The sequence below is a fragment of the Odontesthes bonariensis genome, chromosome 6 (genome assembly GCF_027942865.1).
Source record: "Odontesthes bonariensis isolate fOdoBon6 chromosome 6, fOdoBon6.hap1, whole genome shotgun sequence".
NCBI classification, from domain to species: Eukaryota; Metazoa; Chordata; class Actinopteri; order Atheriniformes; family Atherinopsidae; genus Odontesthes; species Odontesthes bonariensis.
In genome coordinates, this window is record NC_134511.1 from 8,722,634 (window position 1) to 8,744,139 (window position 21,506).

General features: G+C 38.4%; 1 protein-coding gene across 1 annotated transcript in view; it reads left to right on the top strand.

The window, feature by feature from the left end:
* Window positions 1-2,371: 2,371 nt before the first annotated feature.
* cfap299 (cilia and flagella associated protein 299) overlaps window positions 2,372-21,506 on the top strand; it is an 83,712-nt gene continuing 64,577 nt past the window's right edge. Inside the window, exons 1-3 of the mRNA XM_075468921.1 lie at window positions 2,372-2,479; window positions 4,776-4,918; window positions 20,109-20,199. Coding sequence (XP_075325036.1) covers window positions 2,372-2,479; window positions 4,776-4,918; window positions 20,109-20,199 — 342 coding nt within the window. The remainder of the gene's footprint in view (window positions 2,480-4,775; window positions 4,919-20,108; window positions 20,200-21,506) is intronic.

Here is a 21,506-nt window from a genome sequence, read left to right on the forward strand (position 1 = left end):
AGAATCCACATGCAGCTGACAAATCAGCAGCAATTGTGCAATGCCAGCTGGCTGCAGAATCTCAAAGGTTTGTATTAAACATCTTCAGTAACTTGAACATCCTATTCTAACATTCATGTCACCAAAAACTGAGGCCGTCTGAGGAATAAGGCATCTTATACATTTCTTTTTTTCTCAGGATCATTAAGAAATAAAGTTTAAAAAAAAGAACAGTTCGGCAAAGAGTAAGAACAACAGAGTTTTATGTATTATTCATAATGGTATTCAATAATTAAGTGGGGGTTTATTTCTGGGTAGAAGAACACTAGATTAGATGAAGCTTGCGTGACGGTCTTTAATAAAGTTTCTCCTGGATGAGCAGCAGGTTCCCTCGGTGACTAATGCACATCTCTTTTCCTCTGCTCAGCCGCCCGCCTGGTCCTCCGCCTGCCTCTGTTTCCTTTTGTCATGCTTGTCTGTGTGGGAAGGCACATTTTGGCCATAAGTTACAAGCTTGAGAGCCCTTCACGACAGCATTTTTGATCATTACCTCAGTTTCCATAGACGTCAGTGCAGAGCTGTTAAAAATCATGCTGGGTGAAAAAAATTAAACAAAATGACCATAAAAATGATAATGACAGCCAAGAGTTACAAATTTCTGCAGAAGGAGCTGAGAATATTCCCACTGAACATTTTATTCTGTATTTTACAGTCTGTAAAGATTCCGAATGGTTTTGATTTGCCACAACTTGGGACTGACATCATGGGACTGGAAGACTTTTTTCGTCTTGTACAATGTTTCAGGTTTAATTGTGATGTGGAGACATCATTTGGAAAACATATTCAAACATTTTCGTGTAAATACAACGAAAAAAAATATTTATTTGAAATTGCTGTTTGACTTCATCTGAAATTATACACAAGAAAACAGTGACAACAGCAGCTTCAAGTTTTATTACATACTTTTTAGTCTACCCTTACCGACCAAATTCTCAGCCATATTTCAGAAGTAGAACAAGACCAGAAAGAACCTACCAAGGTCCAGTGTGGTCCATCAGTTGGATTCGACCTGTGAAACTAATCATTATTCCTCAGGCCCTGATCAGCCAAACTAACCATTAAAGGCATCTCAGTAACCATTACCCTTTATGTCCTTACCTTGGCCTAGTTTTTAATATTTTTTTTACCTAAAATGTGTCCTTTAACTCCCAGATAAAATAAGTTTTTTTTTCACTCTGAATAAAACTGTCATTTGTTCCTTCTGGGTTAGACTAATGTAACTCCTTAAATGGAAATAAAAGCCTCTGAAAAGCCTCCAGCTGATCAAAAATACTGCAGCTCCAGTGTAAAGTATCAAAAAAGGTAATATTCCCAATTTTTCATTGACTCGTAAGATTACAGTACAGTTGTGAAGTCTTCTCCTCTCATATAAAGCTACAAAGCTCCATTGTATCTTAAAGACCTAACAGTAACATATTACCCTAACATAGCACTTTGTTCTTGAACTGTAAGCTTACTTGCGATTTCTAAGAGTTTCTAAAAATAGAATAAGAGGAAGAGCCTACAGTTATCAGGCTGCTCTATTGTGGAAACTCTTACCCAGTTTGGATTTGGGAGGCAGGTATCCTTGCTAGTTCTGGCTTTGGTAACCCTGAGCCATCTCTTTAGTTATGCTGCTGATAGCTGGACCTCTCACAATGCACCTTTCCTCGCTCTACATTATATCTCCTCCCCTTTCTATCTTGTAGTTTGTGGTTTTTTCTTTCTGTACCTATTTTGCAGGTGTCGGGAGCTTCACGTTTCTGATCAGCTATTACTGGCCCCACCATTGTGCGGTTTATTGTTTGTTGTTGTTTGCCTCTCTCTTTTCACACCCTTTTTCTCTCTTCCTGTCACTTCAGGCCAACCGGTCGAAGCAGATGGCCTTCCTCCATCTGAGGTTTCTTCTTGTTCAAAGAGAACATACTGTCCATACTGTCACCAAATGCTAGAAGGCATTGTGGAATTATTGGGTCTCTTTAACTAAAGGCGGTGGTACAGATGGTTTTATGCTTTGCAATATATATAAACAACACAAGTGAGCTAATGTTTCAGGAAGGATATTTCAGAAAGAGCAGCTGGTGTCAATATCCTTTCTGAATCTATGTGAAATTAGGGATTTAAATGGGTAGTATTTATATAGTATTTTAAAATAAATGTATCTTAATTTATTGGTCAAGATAGAGAGAAGCAGATGGTTGTTGAAAAAGCATTCGAACATTTTTATATGAGGAACTTTACTCTTGTTGTATTTGGAGGACGTCATTACGTTCACTTCCGCTTCCTGTGACGTACGCCAAACGGAGGTAAAGCGGTTGCCATAGCAGCATGTCACAACTCAAAGAGCCTGAAGATGGAGTACAGCACATCCGGGCGGTTCCACAATTCTCTAACACAGTTTCAGCTCTACGAGGATTATCTGGACTCTAAAGTCGCGCCAATTGATTTATTTTACTTGAAAGTGAGTCTGTCTCCAACATTTTACGAACTTGACGGTCCCTTATCGGTTCCAGTACGCTCCCGTTTCCGTGCTGTTGTATTCTACGAATCTACAACAAAGCGCTTTATCAAACCAACTTTTTCTTACTTCTTATTTTTCTTTTTTACTTCTTTGGTATGCTCCAAACCATTTACGTTTTATTCATCGAACCCTTTGTTACTACGACAGCTGGAAGCTAATGTCTTTCTTAAGTATGATTATAACACAATGAATAAGAATTGTTTTTTTTTCTTATTAGCATTAAATTAAACTTTTGTACTGAGATATGTACATGCCGTATTGAACACTGTATCGTTACTATTGTAAAATTGCATTTCATGGATGATTTACTTGAATGCTTCCTATGCTAGTGAGCTACGAAACTGTTTTGACCAAGTCTTAAATTGAGGCTGGCGTATGCTCCTTGAATTCTTATGGGAACATTTTTACCGTCTTCTTTGTCAAAAATGTTGCCCTTTTTATTTTTTTCTTGGTTTATTGACCAAGTGTTTATATTTTATCGTTTTTGTAGAATTTATTTATTTATTTATTTATTTTTTTAAAGTTAACTTTTGTTACATAGAACCAGTCTGCATCACCTAAATGCTGGCTTTGTCATTAAGTTTGCCGGTGTAGTACCTATTTTCGCACGCTAGGTGGTAGTCACACACAGGCGCAGCAATTTAAACTGAACTTTTTGGATATGATAATTAGACCTTAAGACATATCATTATCTATTTATCTTTTAAGATAACAGACTTAAAAAAAATGTGTGAAAGCGCAGACAGGTTCTCATTAGTCATATCTATGTTGATTTCTGCTTTAATAGCTTAAGTTTGCACAATGTGTATGCTGAGCTTTATTCCCATTTTGGAGCTGTTTGATTTCATCAAGGTACATTTGAAATTTCTTGCAAAGTCACAGTCATTCATAAAAGTTTTCCTATGGAGTTACTTGTTTTCAATTATGGTTTATTATTTGCCTAAATCTTTTTATAAGTCCCCTTATTAGAAGATCATTCTTACTTCACCTTCTTTCACCTTTCACCTACCTCTATCTTAACCAATGAGCCTTTAATCACATGTATGCTTAATTTAATGAAGATATATTGTAGGAACAGTTCCAACTTCTGCTGACCATGTTGACTTGTGTTGGCGGTTTTGGAAATAACTAATCCTGCCATTGTTCAGCAGATGGCGCACTTGCTAATGAAATGTGAAACTGCTGCAGCGGCCACTTTGTTTGAACACCTGTGTCCACACAGAGACAAGAAGAACTCATATCTGACCTGATAATCAGCTGCAGTCAATCTCAATCAAACTCAGTCACCCTTGTATTGTGACACAAAACAGTCAACCCAGGTCATCTAACCTTTGGGATCATGGTGAAACAGCCAGACATCTGATGAATCAACTAATTACAACTCCTTTTTTTTTTAAAACATATATTGCTATTCGAGTCTTGTCATGGCTTTGGCTATCTGTTTTGGAAACTGAGGAAGTTAAAAAGTTGATGGGGTATAAATCCCATTCCTGGAGTGTTGAGAAGCAGTACATTCACATAGACTTATGCAATGGGAATTAAAAATAAAGACAATGATTTTAAGGACAATTTTAGAGACCAGCACATGTCCTAGACTCATTTCTGGTGAGCCACATCAAAGTTGAAGGAAAATATAACTTTTCCTCTCTGGTGCGGATGCAGGCCTGGCTGCTGGGATTCGGGGTTAGTGGACATGTGGCATGGGCTTTGATCTAACAAGCCAAGGGATTTGACAGCAAGATTTGGTTTTGAGATGATGGCTTCATGGCTTGGCTTTAACGACGGTGGGTCTGCAAACAGTGATTAGAATAATGAAGTTGACAAGACACATACTTGCTTGCACACACACACACACACACACACACACACACACACACACACACACACACACACACACACACACACACACACATCACTCAGAGCATGGATACAATTGTGAATAGACATGAAATCAAAAACCCATAAAACTAAAGCTTGTGGGGTTGCATATCAGGTCATCGCACCCATAGTTTGGGTGGGCTGATAAAATATCTATAATCTATGTAGACAAGCAATGTGAGTAAATCCCAAAATACTACAGCTTGACAGAATTTAAGATTTCACCAGTCATTGATCAGTGGTGACAGCAAGCCAAGCCGAATCCCAAGACTCACAGTGTCTGACAACGTCCAGCCTTTACTGCAAGCCGTGTTGTCTTTTATTTGACAGACTCCTCTTCTTTATTTGTCTCCAACAGAGCAGGGAGTTAGCCCGTAAGCTGGTGGAGCACGGCTACAAGGGCATGGTTCTGAGCAGGGAGGAATTTGAGGAGAGGAAAGCAGCTGCAGAGGCTGCAGAGGCTGCAAAGAGCAACGCGTTCTACAACAGGAGCCGGCCAGTGTGAGTTCACCTCTCACTAAGTCACCGTGTTGTCTGCATGAACAGAGGAGACAGATCCATACCAGTCACCAGTTAAATCCTAGGATAGGGTTCTCCAAAGGTTGTGTTATATTATGAAAACAGAAATTAGGCTTTTTAAGGTCTGAATGTCACGATACAGTTAAAAAAAGTTACTCTTCTCAACTCTGTAAAAGAGTTCTTTTACTTAATCTACTGACAGTCATGGCGATTGAATAATACTTCAGATGAGTGAATCTCATCCATTTTATTGAAACGTTTTCTTAATTTCTTTATTGATCATTATTTACTTTCATGAACAAGTGGCTTGGATATCTAACATCTGATTTGGTGTCTCTCTATATATATACATATATTGGTCTATATGTGCTGTATCCACCAAATCAGATATTAGATACCCAAACCGCTTGTTTATCAAAACAAAGCATCGTTATTCGCAATGCTAATCAAAGCCAATTTGGAGCCCTTAGGCAAACCTCATCACCGGGGTCCCATAAAATCAATAAAGCATATATGCATTAGAATCAATTTAGAAATATAAGCCACAACTATGAAACTGATGCAACCAATAACTCTATGTCAGAAGTGATCTTGCAAGAAGATGCGAAAACATGAGCATGAAGACAACAAAACATTAAAAAAAAAAAAACTGTTAACATAACACATTAAACTACTACTGACGTTAACCTTCTGGAATTTTTCTTTTGATAAATTCACATAAGATCCTGGCAGCATTAAAATTAAGCATGAAAAAATGTATTTGGGAGGCAGATTTAATCACATACAGACCTTTGGTTGACATTAAGTTATTTACAGTCACGTTCTAAATGAAAGAGCACTGACTGCCTCTTCTTCAGTTTTTGCAAATAAATCCTTGTGGTTTGAAATTCATCTAAAATAATTAACAGAGAAACTGCGAAATGAAACCACAGATAGTTCTGTTTTCATATTCCCGACTCAGTTTAACTGCAGTGCAAAATCATTAGAGAACAACTAGATTAATGTCACTGACATCAGTGTGCGGAATGAAATGAACAACTCAATAAATATGCCGGTAATTAAAATTGTTGTGGAGAAAATGAAAGAACAAAGGCTATAAATCAAATTTTAAATACATTTTTTTTTTTTATTAATTTCCTCTAGATTGTGGACTATCTAGTGTAGGATGTGAACAACACATCTTTATACACATTCCTTCATTGTAAAGAAAAATCATGCAAAGTAAAAAGAAACAAGTAAGCTCACAATCTACTTTAATAACTTATTCAGCTCATATATGTACATCACTTCCACTGACAGTGGGCCAGAGTCAACGGGAGAGAAGCAGGTTGCTTTCTTTTTGTTGCTTTAAACTCCTCTTTTCTTTTGGATGATTCTGATAGCTGGCTCCTAACTGCTTTTACCTCTCCGTGTTGAACACCTGCTGAGATAAATCTGACTCGCTTTGGCAGCATCCTTCAGCAGACACTTTTTTTTTGGGGATGTTCTGCATTGCCTAGAAATACCGGCTCTTTATTACCGTTTGGATGTTCTGCAGCATTTCAAATGTGCGAGGGTGCATAATGAAAGGGAAATCCCACTCTACATCTGGCGCACTTCGGTCCTCAGATTGTTTTTGAGCTCAACAGTCTGTGTGTTTACATCAAGGTTTTTCGGGTGGCATGAAGTTGATGGAAATTGTGAAGTCAAAAGAACTTAGTGAATTGCTTATGAAAAGTTTTCACCCTCACTTGAGATGGTTTTTTAACTTCTTCAGAAAAGAAGGAACCTGTTGCTTTCTGCTTCTTAAGAATAAAACTGATCAATACTTGAAAAAGAATCATTCTAATGTAATTAGTTGAAAAGTATTCAGAAGAACTTTCTCCATTTTTCACTCAGATATGAACGAGGTGACTAGTTTTTTTAGTGTGTTCGTCCACATTTTTTCTTTGCAGTTTGTGACAACTGTTGTGGTTATCTGACCCAAACCAAATACAAAAAAACTACCAGATACACATGTTCTGTTTAGCAGCATAAAAATGGCTTTAAATACCCTTGACAACTGGATGAAAACATCAGTTTTACTGTAGCAGCTCCACGTTAGCTATAATAGTTTTTGCAGACTTTTTGCTCCTCAGTGGAACCCATCCAAGTGAACACTACCCTGTTGAATCATGTACATAAACGTTTTAAAATGTCATAGTTCACAATGTCTTTTTCTGTCACTCATTATCCGAGGTAGGTTTTCTTGTCTTCCTCAGAGCGTGATCCACTTGAAAACATGAAATGCATTTTAAGCCGAAGTTCGTCAGTACCCGTCAGAACATGACAGCTCATAGAATTGGAATATTTCCTGTATTAAATTCAAATAAAAGGAATGTGAATATAAACACAAGGCTACAAACTGGAGTTTCCACAAACTGCCCCTCCTGAGGAAAGTGATCACACAGATATTGTTCTCAGTCTTGATAAAGCCATGTGATTGTGGTTTCTTCTTTGATGACAAGCCAGAACAGACTGTAAAGACCATTTACCACCCAACGTACGCTCACACATACACACACACACACACACACACACACACACACATGGTTTTGGAGTAACCAAACATTTACCTGCTAGGTGTTGAATTTGATTGAACCCTCAGATGTTAATCCAAACGTGCAGATGTCTCACTGCTGCCCCCCCCCCTCCTCCGTGAGCGCCTGTGAACATCAGTGACACTGGTGAAATGGGAGCCTCCACACCTGCAGTTACAGTGATACTCGTCCACAAAGCCTTTCATCTTGTCCCAACAGGATCTGGGGAAATGTTGTACTAGAACATGGGGATGTTATATACACAGCAGAGTGCTCGTTTTTCCAAGATCTACATCCATGCAGTCAGTTTGAAAAGCTGTGATCGTGTTTGTAAGATCCTAACAGTGTTTCGAACACAGAATTGGATACTTCACATTCACAAATATCCAGCCAGGCTTATTTTAAAGGAATACTACATTGAAAATCTTTGTATTAGATTCTGAAAAAACTTTGAAACACCAGAAGTTTAATTTATTCAGGTCATTTTTATGATAACTACTTGTGCCAAAATAACCCTACTCTACCGTATGTTTCTTTGACGTTGGTCATTATCCATTATAAAGAACTTTGCTCTTCGGCAGTGCTGTCCAGTAGACAGAAGCAAACCTCTGTTAATAGTTGGCCATGGCTGGCAAAGACATCGCTCTTAACTCTTACACTGTTATTCAATGCCAGACAGACTCCAGCAAGTGCATTTTTTTAAGCCCTGTCCTTGGTAATAAAAACCTGTGTTACAATATTCTAAAGATACTTCTAAAGCTGCTGTACTTGCTGATACATTAGTGTAGTACATTAGTGACAATAATGGGAGGGATTCCATTAATCTTCTCTCTGATAGAAACAATTTTACTGGTAAAGAAGCTCATGAAATCATTACTACTGAGAGTTAAAGGAATACCTGGCTCAACAGAGCTCGGACTCTTTGTCAGCCTGGCTGCAGTGCTGAAAAGAAACCTGGGATTGTTCTTATTCTCTTCTATCAATGATGAATAATGAGCAGCTCTAGCTTTACAAAAGGCTTTCTTATATGTTATTAAACCATCTTTCCAGACTGATTGAGACTCTTCTAAAGGAATGCCATTGTCTCTCCAGCTTTCTTGCAGTCTGCTTTAAAGCATGCAGCTGTGAATTATACCCAGGAGCCAACCTCTTCTGATGGATTACCTTCCTTTTGAGGGGCAACATTGTCTTAATGTTGAAATTGTAGTGCTGTCAACAAGAGAGTCAAATTTTACTGGAGTAAAATTTACTTAGCTGTGCTGCACATGGCAGTGAAGAAAAGGATGATGACATTAATCCTTTAAATCTGGTTAATCATCCTCTGATAGACACCTTCTATATGTAAATTTCCTCTCAGAAGCTTTATAGTCAAGTAATGTAAACTCAAAAGTTATCAAAAAGTGTGAACACTCTGGTCTGAAGGTCTGTGAACACTCTGAGAAAATCCAATAGAGTCTAATATAGAATTAAAGTTCATATTCAGGCTGTCATTTTCAACATCTACATGAATATTAAAGTCACCCACTACAATGACTTTATCTGTACTCAGCACTAACTGGGATAAAAACTCAGACATCAGACAGAAACTCAGAATAAGGGCCAGGTGGACGATACACAACAACAAACACAAGAGGTTTCTGTGATTTCCACTTTGGGAAAAACTGAGAATCAGAGATTCAAAAGAGCTCAAACTAATCTTGGGTCTCGGACTGATTAGTAACCCTGATCTGAAGATAGCTGCCACTCCTCCTCCTCTGCCTGTGGTTCGAGGAATGTGAACGTTTAAACAGTCACAGGGAGTTGATTCATTAATGCTAACATGATCCTCCTGCTGCAGCCAGGTTTCTGTAAGACAAAATATATCAATGTGATGATCACAAATCAACTCATTCCGGGGGGTTAGCAGCAGGTGGGAAGCTGCAGAGAAGTGTGTAAGACTACAACTCTGCATCCTGGTCTCAACCCTGGGTTTTCATGTTTTTGGATGTATAATAAATTTGTCCATATTTCTAGAAATGAGAGCCGCTCCTTCCAAAGTGGGATGGATGCCGTCTCTCCTCATCAGACCAGGTTTTCTACAGAAAGATTGCCAATTATCTATGTAGCCCACGTTGTTTGCTGGACACCATCTAGACAACCAGCGGATGAAGGAGGACAGGCGGCTAAACATCTCATCACTGGCAGCGGTCCAGAGAAAACTACTGAGTCCAACATTGTTTTGGCAAAATTACACACCGATGCAACATTAATTTTAGTGACCTCCGATTGGCGTTACCGGTTGTCATTACCACTGACGTGAATAACTATTTTACTGTATTTACGCTTATCCTTAGCCAGCAGTTTTAAATAGGATTCTAGGTCGCCCGCTGTGGCCCCTGGAAGACATTTGACTATGGTCGCTGGTGTCTCTAACGCCACGTTTCTGACTATAGAGCTGCCAGTTACCGGGGTTTTATTTTTGGTTGAGCACAATCGGGGCAATCTTCTGATAGACGAGTGCGGCTACAAAATCGACCAGCAGCACGGTACACAAGCTGAATTAATCTCTCTTTTGTACAGCAAGGACAACATTCAAATAAAGAAAACAGAACCTTAGGAATTAGAATGCTTTTTTTATTATTATTCATTTGTTGCTCTGATATTTTCTGGAACATATTCTTCCCTGAAGACATTTGCACCTGCATACTTATTCTTTTGTTGCACTTGAGTAGCCATGCTGTTTTGGGAATGCCTTTGCCGACTCTGTGGGCCTTATATGTCTCCCAAGGCACGTCTTTTTTCACAGCTCTGTCACTGTTCTGTGTTTCTTTCCCCCTTCCTTTCTCTTCTTTTCAGCCTCCCTGTGCTCTCTCGGAGACCTTTAGTGCCTGCAGGTGAATAAATAGAGCTGTTTTCAATTAAGGGCTAACCTCGCCTATAGCGTGCATCTGATCAATGAATGCTCCTGCACCTGTGGTAATAAAATACCAAGGGAGTGGAGATAGTGCAGTGAATGCTAATCAGATGTTGCCCTGTTGTTGCCCTGTCTCATTTTTAAGGATAACACGCTCCTCTTGACAGCTTAGCTGTGAAAGGGGGGGAAGAGATGAGGGGGGTGTTGCTAGCACATCACAAAAAGACCAAACAAAAGGCCCGGTGCTCTCATCAGACGCGAGTGAAATTCAATACTCGATTGAAAACGGAAACTTGGATGAATGGGATGCTTAGTCAGTTGTGTGCTGTTTGTTGAAGGGATTTTCAGAATCAAGGAATTGTTTCAGAAGTGCTGGTTTCAAATTGGGATCTACATTCAAGTAGATAAAATGTCTGAGTACCTCACCAAAGCAGGACAAAGAGTACTTTACTTTTTAGCATTTAAACTTCTCAATCTTCCACAAGTAAAATAATTTGTTATTTTCCATACAAACAAACTGCTGTAAAGTGAAAAAAAAATAGTTTTTTAGTTTTTTCAGGTTTCATCAAAGCATTAAATCAAGACATAGTAAGAATTAATTTGATCCAAAGCAGGTCTTACTAATATGTAGATGAATGACCAGCAACATTTTATATATTACATAATGGCATTATTTATTTAACAAAAACTAATAAAAACTAAACAGTGAATGAAAACCTGATGAAAAAGTTCATCCTTACAGCTTCCATAAGGATTGAGAGGGTTAAATCAAATGCACTTGATTAAAGTTCTATAAAAATAGAAGTTTTGTCATTTTGCTGATGTGGAGCATTCAAGTGTGTTAACACAATGCCAAGGAGGAAAGACATCATCAATGATCTTCGATCGGTATTTGTTGCTGCTCACCAATCTGGAAAGGGTTATACGGTTACTTCCAAAACTATTGGGAGTACATCATTCTAATGTGAAAAAGATTTCAGAAGTATAAAACAAGACAATACTAAGAGAAAGTGAAAAAAAAGATTAAAAGGTACATCTCAGACTCTGCAGGCCTCAGTTAGCATGTTAAATGTTAAAGTTCACGATAGTACAATTAGAAAAAGTTTGATTTCTTTGAAAGGTTTGCAGGAGAAAACCCCTTCTCTAAAAAGAGCATGTCAGCACACTGTAGGTTTGTAAAGTTTCATCTTAACTAACAAAACGACATCTTGAGCAATGTCCTTTGGACAGATGAGACCAGTGTGGAGATGTTTGGTCATTATGCACAGCAGCACGTTTTAAGAAAACAAAACACACCATCTCAGCGCAAACACCTCTTACCAACTGTCAAGCACGGTGGTGGAGGGCTGATGATGTGGGCTTGTTTTGCAACTGTAGGACTTGTAAGACTTGCAGTTTTTGAGTCCACCTCATACTCATCTGTACACTAAAGAATTTTAGAGTCAAATGTGAGACCATCTGTCTGACAGCCAAAGCTAGCATGGAATTGAGTCACGCAACAGGACAGTAATCCAAAATACAGCAGCAAATGTCTGAAAAAGAAAATAATCAAAGTGTTCCAGTGGTCCATTCAATGCCCAGACCTCAACCTGATTAAAATGCTGTGGCAGGACCTGAAAAGAGTTTAACATCAACTAAAGCTCCCGAACGTTATTGAACGTTCCTGAACGAAATTCCCCCAGAATTATGTGAAAGACTGAAAACCTTGTAAAAAGACTTACTACAGACCAGAGGATGTCTTTTTTTGTGTGTCTTCGTGTGTAAAACCTCACAACTGAAAGAAGGTGTACCTTCTATTTGACATGACTGTACATTCATATTTATCTCAAACAAGAGCAGCAAGACCAACAAGAGAACCCGGGCAGCACTGCGGAGCAGAAGTGAGGCCTCTGTTTCCTCTCCGCTCTGACTCTGGCTCAGGCCCAGAAGTCCATGTCAGCATATGTCCTGACCTCGCGTGCTCACGACGTTCCTGCGAGGTTTCCATCAGGCTCCCCGCGATCTCCCCACAGTCCAAGCCACAGCCATGCTCATTGTCCATTGTGCTGCTCCGTTTTTACAGTCTGCCTCAAGAATTCTCCGCTCTCTAACTCTCTACTCTATATTAAAAGAGAGCTATCACTTGCAGTGCCAAGTAAAACCAGTGCCACGAACACGCACAGTGAATACATTTCTTTGCAGATCCAACCTCCAGATGCTTAGCAAAAATAAGATTGTGGATGTGACTGACATGAGAAGCCTTACAAAGCTGATCCCAGGCTCATTTTTAGTGAGCCAAACCCCCGCCACTCTCTATGACTGCTACTCTGGCGAGGGCCCTTGGGCAACGAGGTTTTGGAGTCTCTATTACATGTGCTGTCAAGCCAATTGCCTTCCTTGCACTTTGTGATTTCGGACGGGTGTGTAAATTTGGAGCTCTCCCCTGCGAGACCCGTCCAGGGACACACATCCTGCCAGGCTTCAGCTCGCCACCACATCCTTCCATGTAAGCACACACATCAAAATTCATACCAGCCTATAAGCTGGTGCATCAGATAATAAATTACAAACTGGATGTTTCCACAATTTACAAGTCATTCCATATTTCATATTAATGACTTGATTGGGAAACATCTGTCCTCACTTACAGGCCTCATGCAAGACGCCAAAAAATACTGTGACCGTTTTTGACAAAATAACACAAAATCATTGTTCACTTGCTGTTTTTTTGGAGCTTTCAAACAAATCTCACTCACAGTGAGATGGAGCTCAGGTGTGGTCGAGCGGATCGCATTTTGATCATGTATTCCATGTGCATTTCCTGGTAACATTAACGTGGATTTTACCTTAAAGATAAGACAACATTGGATCTCTTACATCTAACAGTGACATCTAACATTCACATCAGTTTTTTTTAACTAAGAACTTATTGTTTCCTTTGGTCTCTTGATTGGACAGGTGTAAACTGCAGTTTTGCTGCATCTTCTGTCATATTAGAAAGTGAGGAACTACAGTTAATGGTGGCGCTGGTGTTTGAGAACATATATCTGTGATGCTTTTTTCTTTCAGTCATTCATATTTACGCTGATGACATTCAAAATAGTGCGGCAGAATAATAATTCATATTCATGGATTTTTTTTCAGCAAACTCATCTCTTTATATTGGCTAGATATTAATAGCAGTTTTTTAGGGATCATGTAATAATATTTTATAACTTATGGTTTGTCCCATCCCCATCAAAGCTGAGAATATCTGTAAACATAGTTTAATTTTTTCTTTTTTTCAGAGAGCTTAGTTACCACTGATATAGATAACATTTAGCATGCTTATTGGGACGTGAGATTGATTTGTTGGCTGAAAAAGAAAAAATATTGAATTATTATTTGTTAACTTTCCAGCTGTGTATTTAACAAAGTGGTAAAAATGGCACAACATGTTCAGAATATTTTAAACAGTGGACACAGAGCTGCTTGGTGATTAAACTGATGGAACCAGATTTTTTTTTTGGCATTTGAGCCTTTATTATAGTAATAAAGTAAAATTACTATATCATATATTATATATTATATTACTATGTAAAATATAGTAATATTTAGGATATTCAGGAAACAGAAACAGTTCATATTAATAAGCTGCTGCTGTCATTTTAACCAGTGATGATCAGCCATTTATTGTTTTAGCACAGGTCTGTTCCCAAAATATGGGAGTTAGATCTTTAGCCTGTAAAGGAGAGTAGTAGCTATGCTGTAGCATAAACATGTTAAAAACTCAATCCAATCAAGATCCAGGTATTAGAGGAATCTGATGCCTCTTTGCATTCCTGGAGTGTCTGTGCATATCATGTAAAGGAGGCTCAAATAACACTCGTGCACACTTTGGACAATTTTTCAGTCTGACCATTTTTAGATCCAAATGGTATTTGTGTGCTTTGTAGCGACCCTAGGCCACTTTCTGAGCCTGTTTGGACATTAGCATCCTCTTTATACACTTACTGTATATGTGCTGTAGATTGAAGATGACAGCCAAATGGCTTCTGAGGCAAGGTCCGGTAGACAAGATCTTTTTTGACGTCTAATTTTTCAATTTCTGTTGGAGTGTAAGCGTGAGGTTTTTGACAAGAAAGTGAATTCAGACTCCTGGATAGCTACACAAGTATACTGTATAACCAGAAAGAAAAAAAGTAGACCTGTAAGAATGCTGTTGTTAAGGAAATTCTTCACTAATCAGCAATTGAAATAGGTTGAAAAATACTTTTAAATGATTTCATATGTGTTGCCTTGGATTACAGTGTAAGCTAATGAACTGATGAGGAAGAAACCACACTGCTGACATGTGCACGGCAGAAAGTCGTTCAGGGATGAGAGCTTACACTCTTATTTTAGGACTTACATTGGAATTGATTTCCTTTTTTACTAAACTTTGAAGTTTTATGTGGCTTTTTTATTTTTTACACTCCAGATTTTAATTTCCAAACATGAATCAGATTATTTGCAATCTTATTCCTTTTTGGCCTGCGTTTGGGCAACGACATCCAAATCTAAACATGGTGAACCTGTACTGTGTGTACCCCACGTTAATATACGTAGAATTTTGCTTTCTGTTATAAAAACTCTGCATGAAAAAGATGAGAGTGATTTCTTTGATTCTCTATTAAAAACATGCACTTTACAAGCTGGCCGTGCACGACGCGCCATCTCCATAACCCCAAAAGCAAAGGTGGCCGCAGCACACAAAGAAAACTCAGGTAGAATATCATGTGTAGCACATGTGTAACTGATACATTCAGCTCATTGTAATCAGAGGTGACAGAGGATTTTATAAAAAGCCCAAAATAAAGTAAATTGTCATGCTGTGTGGAATTTCCCTCGACATCCACCAGCCCAAAATAATATTTTTCATAAGATTCTTTTTCCCAAGCACTTGGAGGGAAAAAAAACGTGTTGTTTCTTCAGAAATCACTGTATCGCTGAAAGTTACCATCTGCTATACTGTCGAAGCTGCAGGATTATAAAAGCTTCAATCTGTTAATCTGCAGTGCAAAATAAGAAATTGTTCCAAAGTACAACATCTGTTCCCCGTCATGAAATTAAAACCCCACAGAAATCACCAATTGTCCAGTTGCTGAATATTTATTTGCAATACGAAGACTACAAATTAGATAGGAATGTGAGCCATTCATTCCTCAAAGGACCTTTTAATAGTATTTCATTAATAATGCTGGTTGCTATTTGCTCTCGCAAATCTCCACATATGTGATACAGGATAAGTTTTAATGGCAAGTGTTATGCTATAACACAAAAAAGGCCGACTTGGGGCCGCTGTGGTTAATTGAATCCGTTTCTTGTAATATAAGTGTAGTTCCTCATTTCAGCTGGTGCCTTTCAGCCCAGAGATTAATAACTGCCTGTGCTGTAGGTTTGTGACAGTCAGGCAAACAAATGCTTTTAGGTGACAGATTGGAATATATTCCGTTTTAAACACTTGAACAACAGGCACTTGAAATGGTGAGCATGACATAAAGATAATACTCAGTATTCTGTAGTATAAGTTTCACTATGAAATCCAGAACATGCCTGCAATGCTTAGATTGTGTAACTATTACTGTGAATAAATCGTTTGAAAACACAAATTTAGGCATGTGGGCCAGGAAAAAGGCCTCTGGGTTTTGGTATACACTGCAGTGGTGTGTTTATACATGTGTAAACACATTTGGAAGATAGTCGCCATGCAGCAACAGCTGCTCACCCCCAACAGAGCCGAAGAAAACATTACATAAACTCTAGTTTGTAACACAGTGACCCAGAGGACAACCAAGAGCACACGCTGGATGATTTTTAGCTCAGTTTTCTGGTTGTGTGGCATTTTCATGCTATAGTTTTAGAATCTTTGAAATGCCTGTTAGCAATACTGATGTGATGGCAGGTATTATGTAAATGTAAATGTAATTTATTTATACAGCCCTTTAAAGACAATCATTACGATGTACCAAAGTGCTTTACAGCAGGTAATAAATAAAGAGAAGAATAAGTAAAAACAAATAAAAACAATAAAAGAACAGTGAAAGCATTAAAATACAACTAAATCAAATAAGATAAAAGTGTCATCATACTACTGGGTATTAAAAGCAATCCTAAATAAGTAGGTTTTTAGCCTAGAAGATTATCGAAGATAAAATTATAGCACATTAACCAGAGTTTAATAGTCTACATGCTACAGAATACATGGTGAAGAGTTGTAAAGAACACAATAGTTGTATTAAAAAGTAGAACAACAACAAAAACATGCAAAGTATACAGTAAATAAAGCAAATGTGCAGGAGAAACCAAAAAAAAACCCTAAGGGCTTGTCAAGTGGTCCTATTGAGGGTTGTTCTGGTAGTTTTATTCCCTATGTAACCAGTAACATGATAACAGCACCGTAAGTTCTACAAAGAAACTGCAGCGTGTGCAATAATATTTCTGGCTGCGGGTTATTACTGTACCTTTCCACTTTACCCCATCCACATCACTCGCTGTTTGGAGAAATACTCCATCACAAAGTAAGTTGTCCACTTTGTGGATACTTTTTTGGTGCTTTTTAAACTTTGTGATATTTATTGGTGTGTACAAAACTACTCAATCTATGTTTAAACACCCTTTCTCTCTCACAGACAGCTTGTTTGAATGAGTTCAGAACAACGGATATTTTAATTGCAATATAATTTTGGAAAGGCTCCCTACAGTCTCAGTGAAATAGAGTATGTGAGAACACATATTGAGGTAGAATCTTTTGCGATGCAAGCCACATATTGCTTTCCCTTGTGATTGTTCTGATGAATATGAGAATTTGCAGTCTATGAGCATTGCAAACTGCTGTACATTGTTTGGCATCTGATCTTTTAGCACGTCTGTGATACTTTAACTGAACTTCCTGGGTAATATTTCATTGTCTCACTCACAATAAACCACAACACCAGCAGCTCAACCCCCTGTATTGTTTTAGCGCAGGCCTGTTTTCAGTCTGAATACCTTTTTTTGTGTGTGTTCCGGTAATGTGACTTGCTTGGAAAAATTTTGTATCAACCACATAGGTCTCTTTTTCTTTCTGGTAAGCAAATCTTGAAAATCTTGATTAAGGAAAGCTCTCAAATTGTCCAGGATGCAAATGCAGTGATACAAGGGAAGTATAAGCTAGATTTAAGAAGTTTGTAGTATTTCCCTTTCTTGCTCACAAAACAGAATTATTTTGATATTTTGTAAAACAGAAGCATTTAAAAAAAAAAAAGCCAGACGATGATTCCTCACCTCCAACCTCGCTTTTTTTTTCTATTCATTTCACAGCCCACCTGCCTGACCACAATCCAAAAACAAGACTCTTAAAACACAGAGCTCGATCACCGTTAGCTTAATACCCAGTCATTAGTCACTAATAACCATCATTTTTTTTGTGGGACTTTTGTTATCCCTCTTAAATGAGGCTTGATAAGAAATTTGTCAATTGACGGGAAACTCAAACTTGCAGCGGTCCATATGTTTCACTGAAGAATTATTCACTCTCCGTGACTGTGTGTGTTGCTTTAGCTACTGGATGGGGTAACCCCAGTCACTTGGCTCCTCAACACCTGTGTTTACTTTGGGGCCTCGGCCCCCATGACCCAGCAGCAATCCTTCACTCACTCAGAAGATGAAGTGAGGTTTTAGCCTCCAAATATGTGCTGTCCCTGCACTTTTACCACCGTGTGATTCCTCTAAAACTTTCATTATAGGGCACAGGCCAAATGACTTGTATGAATTACAATCGTCTTCCAAATTCTAGCCGAGTTAAAGATTTAAACCGTGCTCTCGTTTGCTGTGAGGCTACAGTAAAAGTAGAATTTGTCTGTTTGTGTGTGCTTGTTGTGGCACTTGGAAAATGGATTTGAGGAGCTCTTTATTTGGAATAAAACTACTTTTGTCTGCTCTTCAGACACTGCAGGAGACAGAACTTGATTCAGTATAAAAAAAAAACAGATTTATAACAAGCTACATGAATTAGACAACTTTAGTTTTTTAAACCCTTTATGAAAGAGCTATTCTTAAAATAATGTCTAAACTGTGAGACTGGAGCAACTTTGAATAGCCCAACCAAATTGAAGCTTGTGTAATTGGATAATGCAAAAGGAGAAGTTTGCAGATGCCTCACAGTCGTGTAATAAAAGCTAACATATATTTATTCTTTCATGTGGGTAACTATATGACTAAGAAGCTGTGGAAGATAGTGAATGTAAGGAACAGAGACAACAGAGACAGTTAAAGTTAAAGAAAATACAATTATGATTATAATAAAGAAGAAAACTTCCTTTTTAGCTTGGGGTTATGTATTTTGGTATCTCAAGAGAAAAATATCTCAATGATTGAGCAATTCATATTAAGAAAAAAGCATAATATGTCTCCTTCAATCTAAATAAATCAATTAAGCTTTTGATTTTTTGCTTTTCGTACAAATGCTGGTTATTTCCCACTCAGTCATCCACATCTTTCATCAAAAATAAAAAAGCTGTAATTGACAATCTTGTTGCTTAACAAAACACAAGTCTATAAATGCTTTTTTTTTAAGGATGCTTTATCCAAAATGCTTTGTATTGCTTTTCGTATTTGACAAATATTCGTGCCACTTTATTATACAGAGGTGCATCTTTTATATATCTTTATTTAGATGTTTATATTTCCTAAAATAAGTTTTCCGCAGCTTGTTGACTTGGTTCAGCATTGAAACTTAACATATTTAAGTATTTTATTCGAACAAATATAAGGAAATTACAAATGATTGCTCAGTCTGTGTTTTTATTGGTGGATGTATTTCAAACGAGGCACACGCTTTCTATCAATGATTGGATGGATCAGTTTGGGAACTGAGGGATACTATACACCCAAATTAAACGTGTAACATCTGAAGATTTCCTTTTCTTTAGGATTATCATTTTAGGAAGCTGCAGTCATTAGAGCTGTTTGTGTTCTTTGTCAGTCTGTGCTGTGAATTTAAAGGAATCAGTGTTTTTTCTGCATCTTTCAGAAGTCTTTGCCACACATTGAGGCTCCCGGTGACCTGTTTACTGCTTTTCAGATTTTAACTTGGTGTGGATCTGATGATTGTTTTGCACGGTCGATTCTGGAGGAATGCCAGAGTTCTGTTACTCATACTGCGGGGTTAACTGTTTAAATATTGGTGCCGGTGTTTTTTCAGGTGTGGATATGTCAATCTGTGCCAAAATTCATGTTTCCATGGAAACAGGTCGGCCTAAGGGTGAAAAGCTGCCCCAGTATCAAGTGAAGACTTTATTTTATTTTTGCCTATAAACAATATTTAACATAATCATGGCAATTTTTGTCAAAAGACGATGTTTGGTGTTAATGTGAGTACTCTGAAAGCTTGACAGCTCCTGTGAAGTACTGCTTACTGATATACTACATTCTGATTTGAGTCTTCCTCAAGCTTGCAGTTTTGTGCTTAGAAAGGTCAGACATAGGGAAATATATTAAACAATGTGACAGTTTCTAAAAAGAATATGAAACAAAATAACATTTTTTTTTAAATCCCATCAAACTATAAGATGTTTCTGTTAATTAATCAACTTTGATTAAGATAGGCCAGAGTTTTCTAAAGCTACAGTGTGTGTAAGGGTGAAAAGCTCCCATAAATAAAGAACCTTTAAGGCCTCATGTGACTATTTTTTTTCCAGGTTAAGAGAAACATTTCAAACCGTTTGAGTGTTGTCTTTTCCAGGACACTGGCAAGTGCAGGAAAAGAACTCAAAGATAACTTCCTGAAAGCCCTGGCAGAGCGAGAGGAGGCCAACCGCAGTGGGAAAATGACTGTGAGTACATTATTACAGCACTCCAATTGCTACGTAATGGGATTCCCCTCAAATATTTCTGCAATTCCATTAGGATGGGAACAAAATCCATACTGTGTCAACTTGAATGGAAATGTCCCTCCACCCCAATCCCTCCCCAAATACCACGAGAGCCAGCTCCCTACCCCTTTCCCAACCATAAAACCTTTCACTAAAACGACCTTGTTCTAGATGTGCTTTTTTAGATTAAACTACTAACATAAGTTTTAAAGGGGCCTCATCTTAGGACCTGAGGCACAAGCCCCAAAGTGGTAATACAAGTAAGAGGAACATAACTTTCAGTCTTTCCACCAAATCGTTTATTTAACCCAACACAACTTAAACTGTATGATTAGGCTTGCTGTTAAAGTCAGCAATGTGAACTGTATCAAGTTGATGTCATAAACTGTATAAAAGGTATCAGATCTGAGACGAATTTGACTCCATGGGCCATTTGTTTATGTGCCTGTATGGGATGTTGACATGACATGTTTGAGTGTCAAAATGGCTTCCATTAAAGCGGCACAATGCAACTTTTTCATGGTCACAATATTGCTTGGCAATCATCAGATTGCTTGGCTGACCCGTTCTGATGAAAACGGTGACATTTCCATCTCCATCTGGTGGCCCTAGACCGAAACAGCGCTTGCAACTTTGCCTGTGGCGCCGCGTGCTTTGTTTACCTCTGGAAGTCTCGCGACACACAAGAGCCGAGAACTACTGCTTCACAGCAGGTCGTAAAGGGCTCTGAGCCGAGCCAGGTAGCCTGATAAGACACACCCCCTCTCCATTAGCTGTCGACGGCTCTCCAACTCTCTGCCAGTGTCTTGAAAAATAAACCGTAAATTGCCTCTGGTGGGTTTACGACAGTCTGGCTAGACTGTCGCCTTATTTTCTACGGAGCTCCCCCTACAGCTTTGGGGTGTGTATTGCATGGTAAACAAACCCCGTATTACTGAAAGTTGCATAGCGCCGCTTTAAGATGACAGTGGCTCAGAAGAAAGAATTCATTTTAGTCCTAACCATCTTTTTAACCCTAACTTAGGAGTTTTGATTTCTAACCCTAAACATGCTAAATCCTGTACCAGCCCAGCCCTCTCTTTCAGAAGGTGGCATTTTGGGTACTGAGTATTTAGCAAATAGAGACAGATCCTGCTGTAATCTTCATTGCGACAGCTTTTTGAGCTGCTAACTTTTATATTCTGGATCTGACTCTGGCTGCCACACGTATGTCTGCATCTCATGTGTTGTCATGCTTGGCAAGTTTTCTCTTGTCCAGCTGTAGTGGT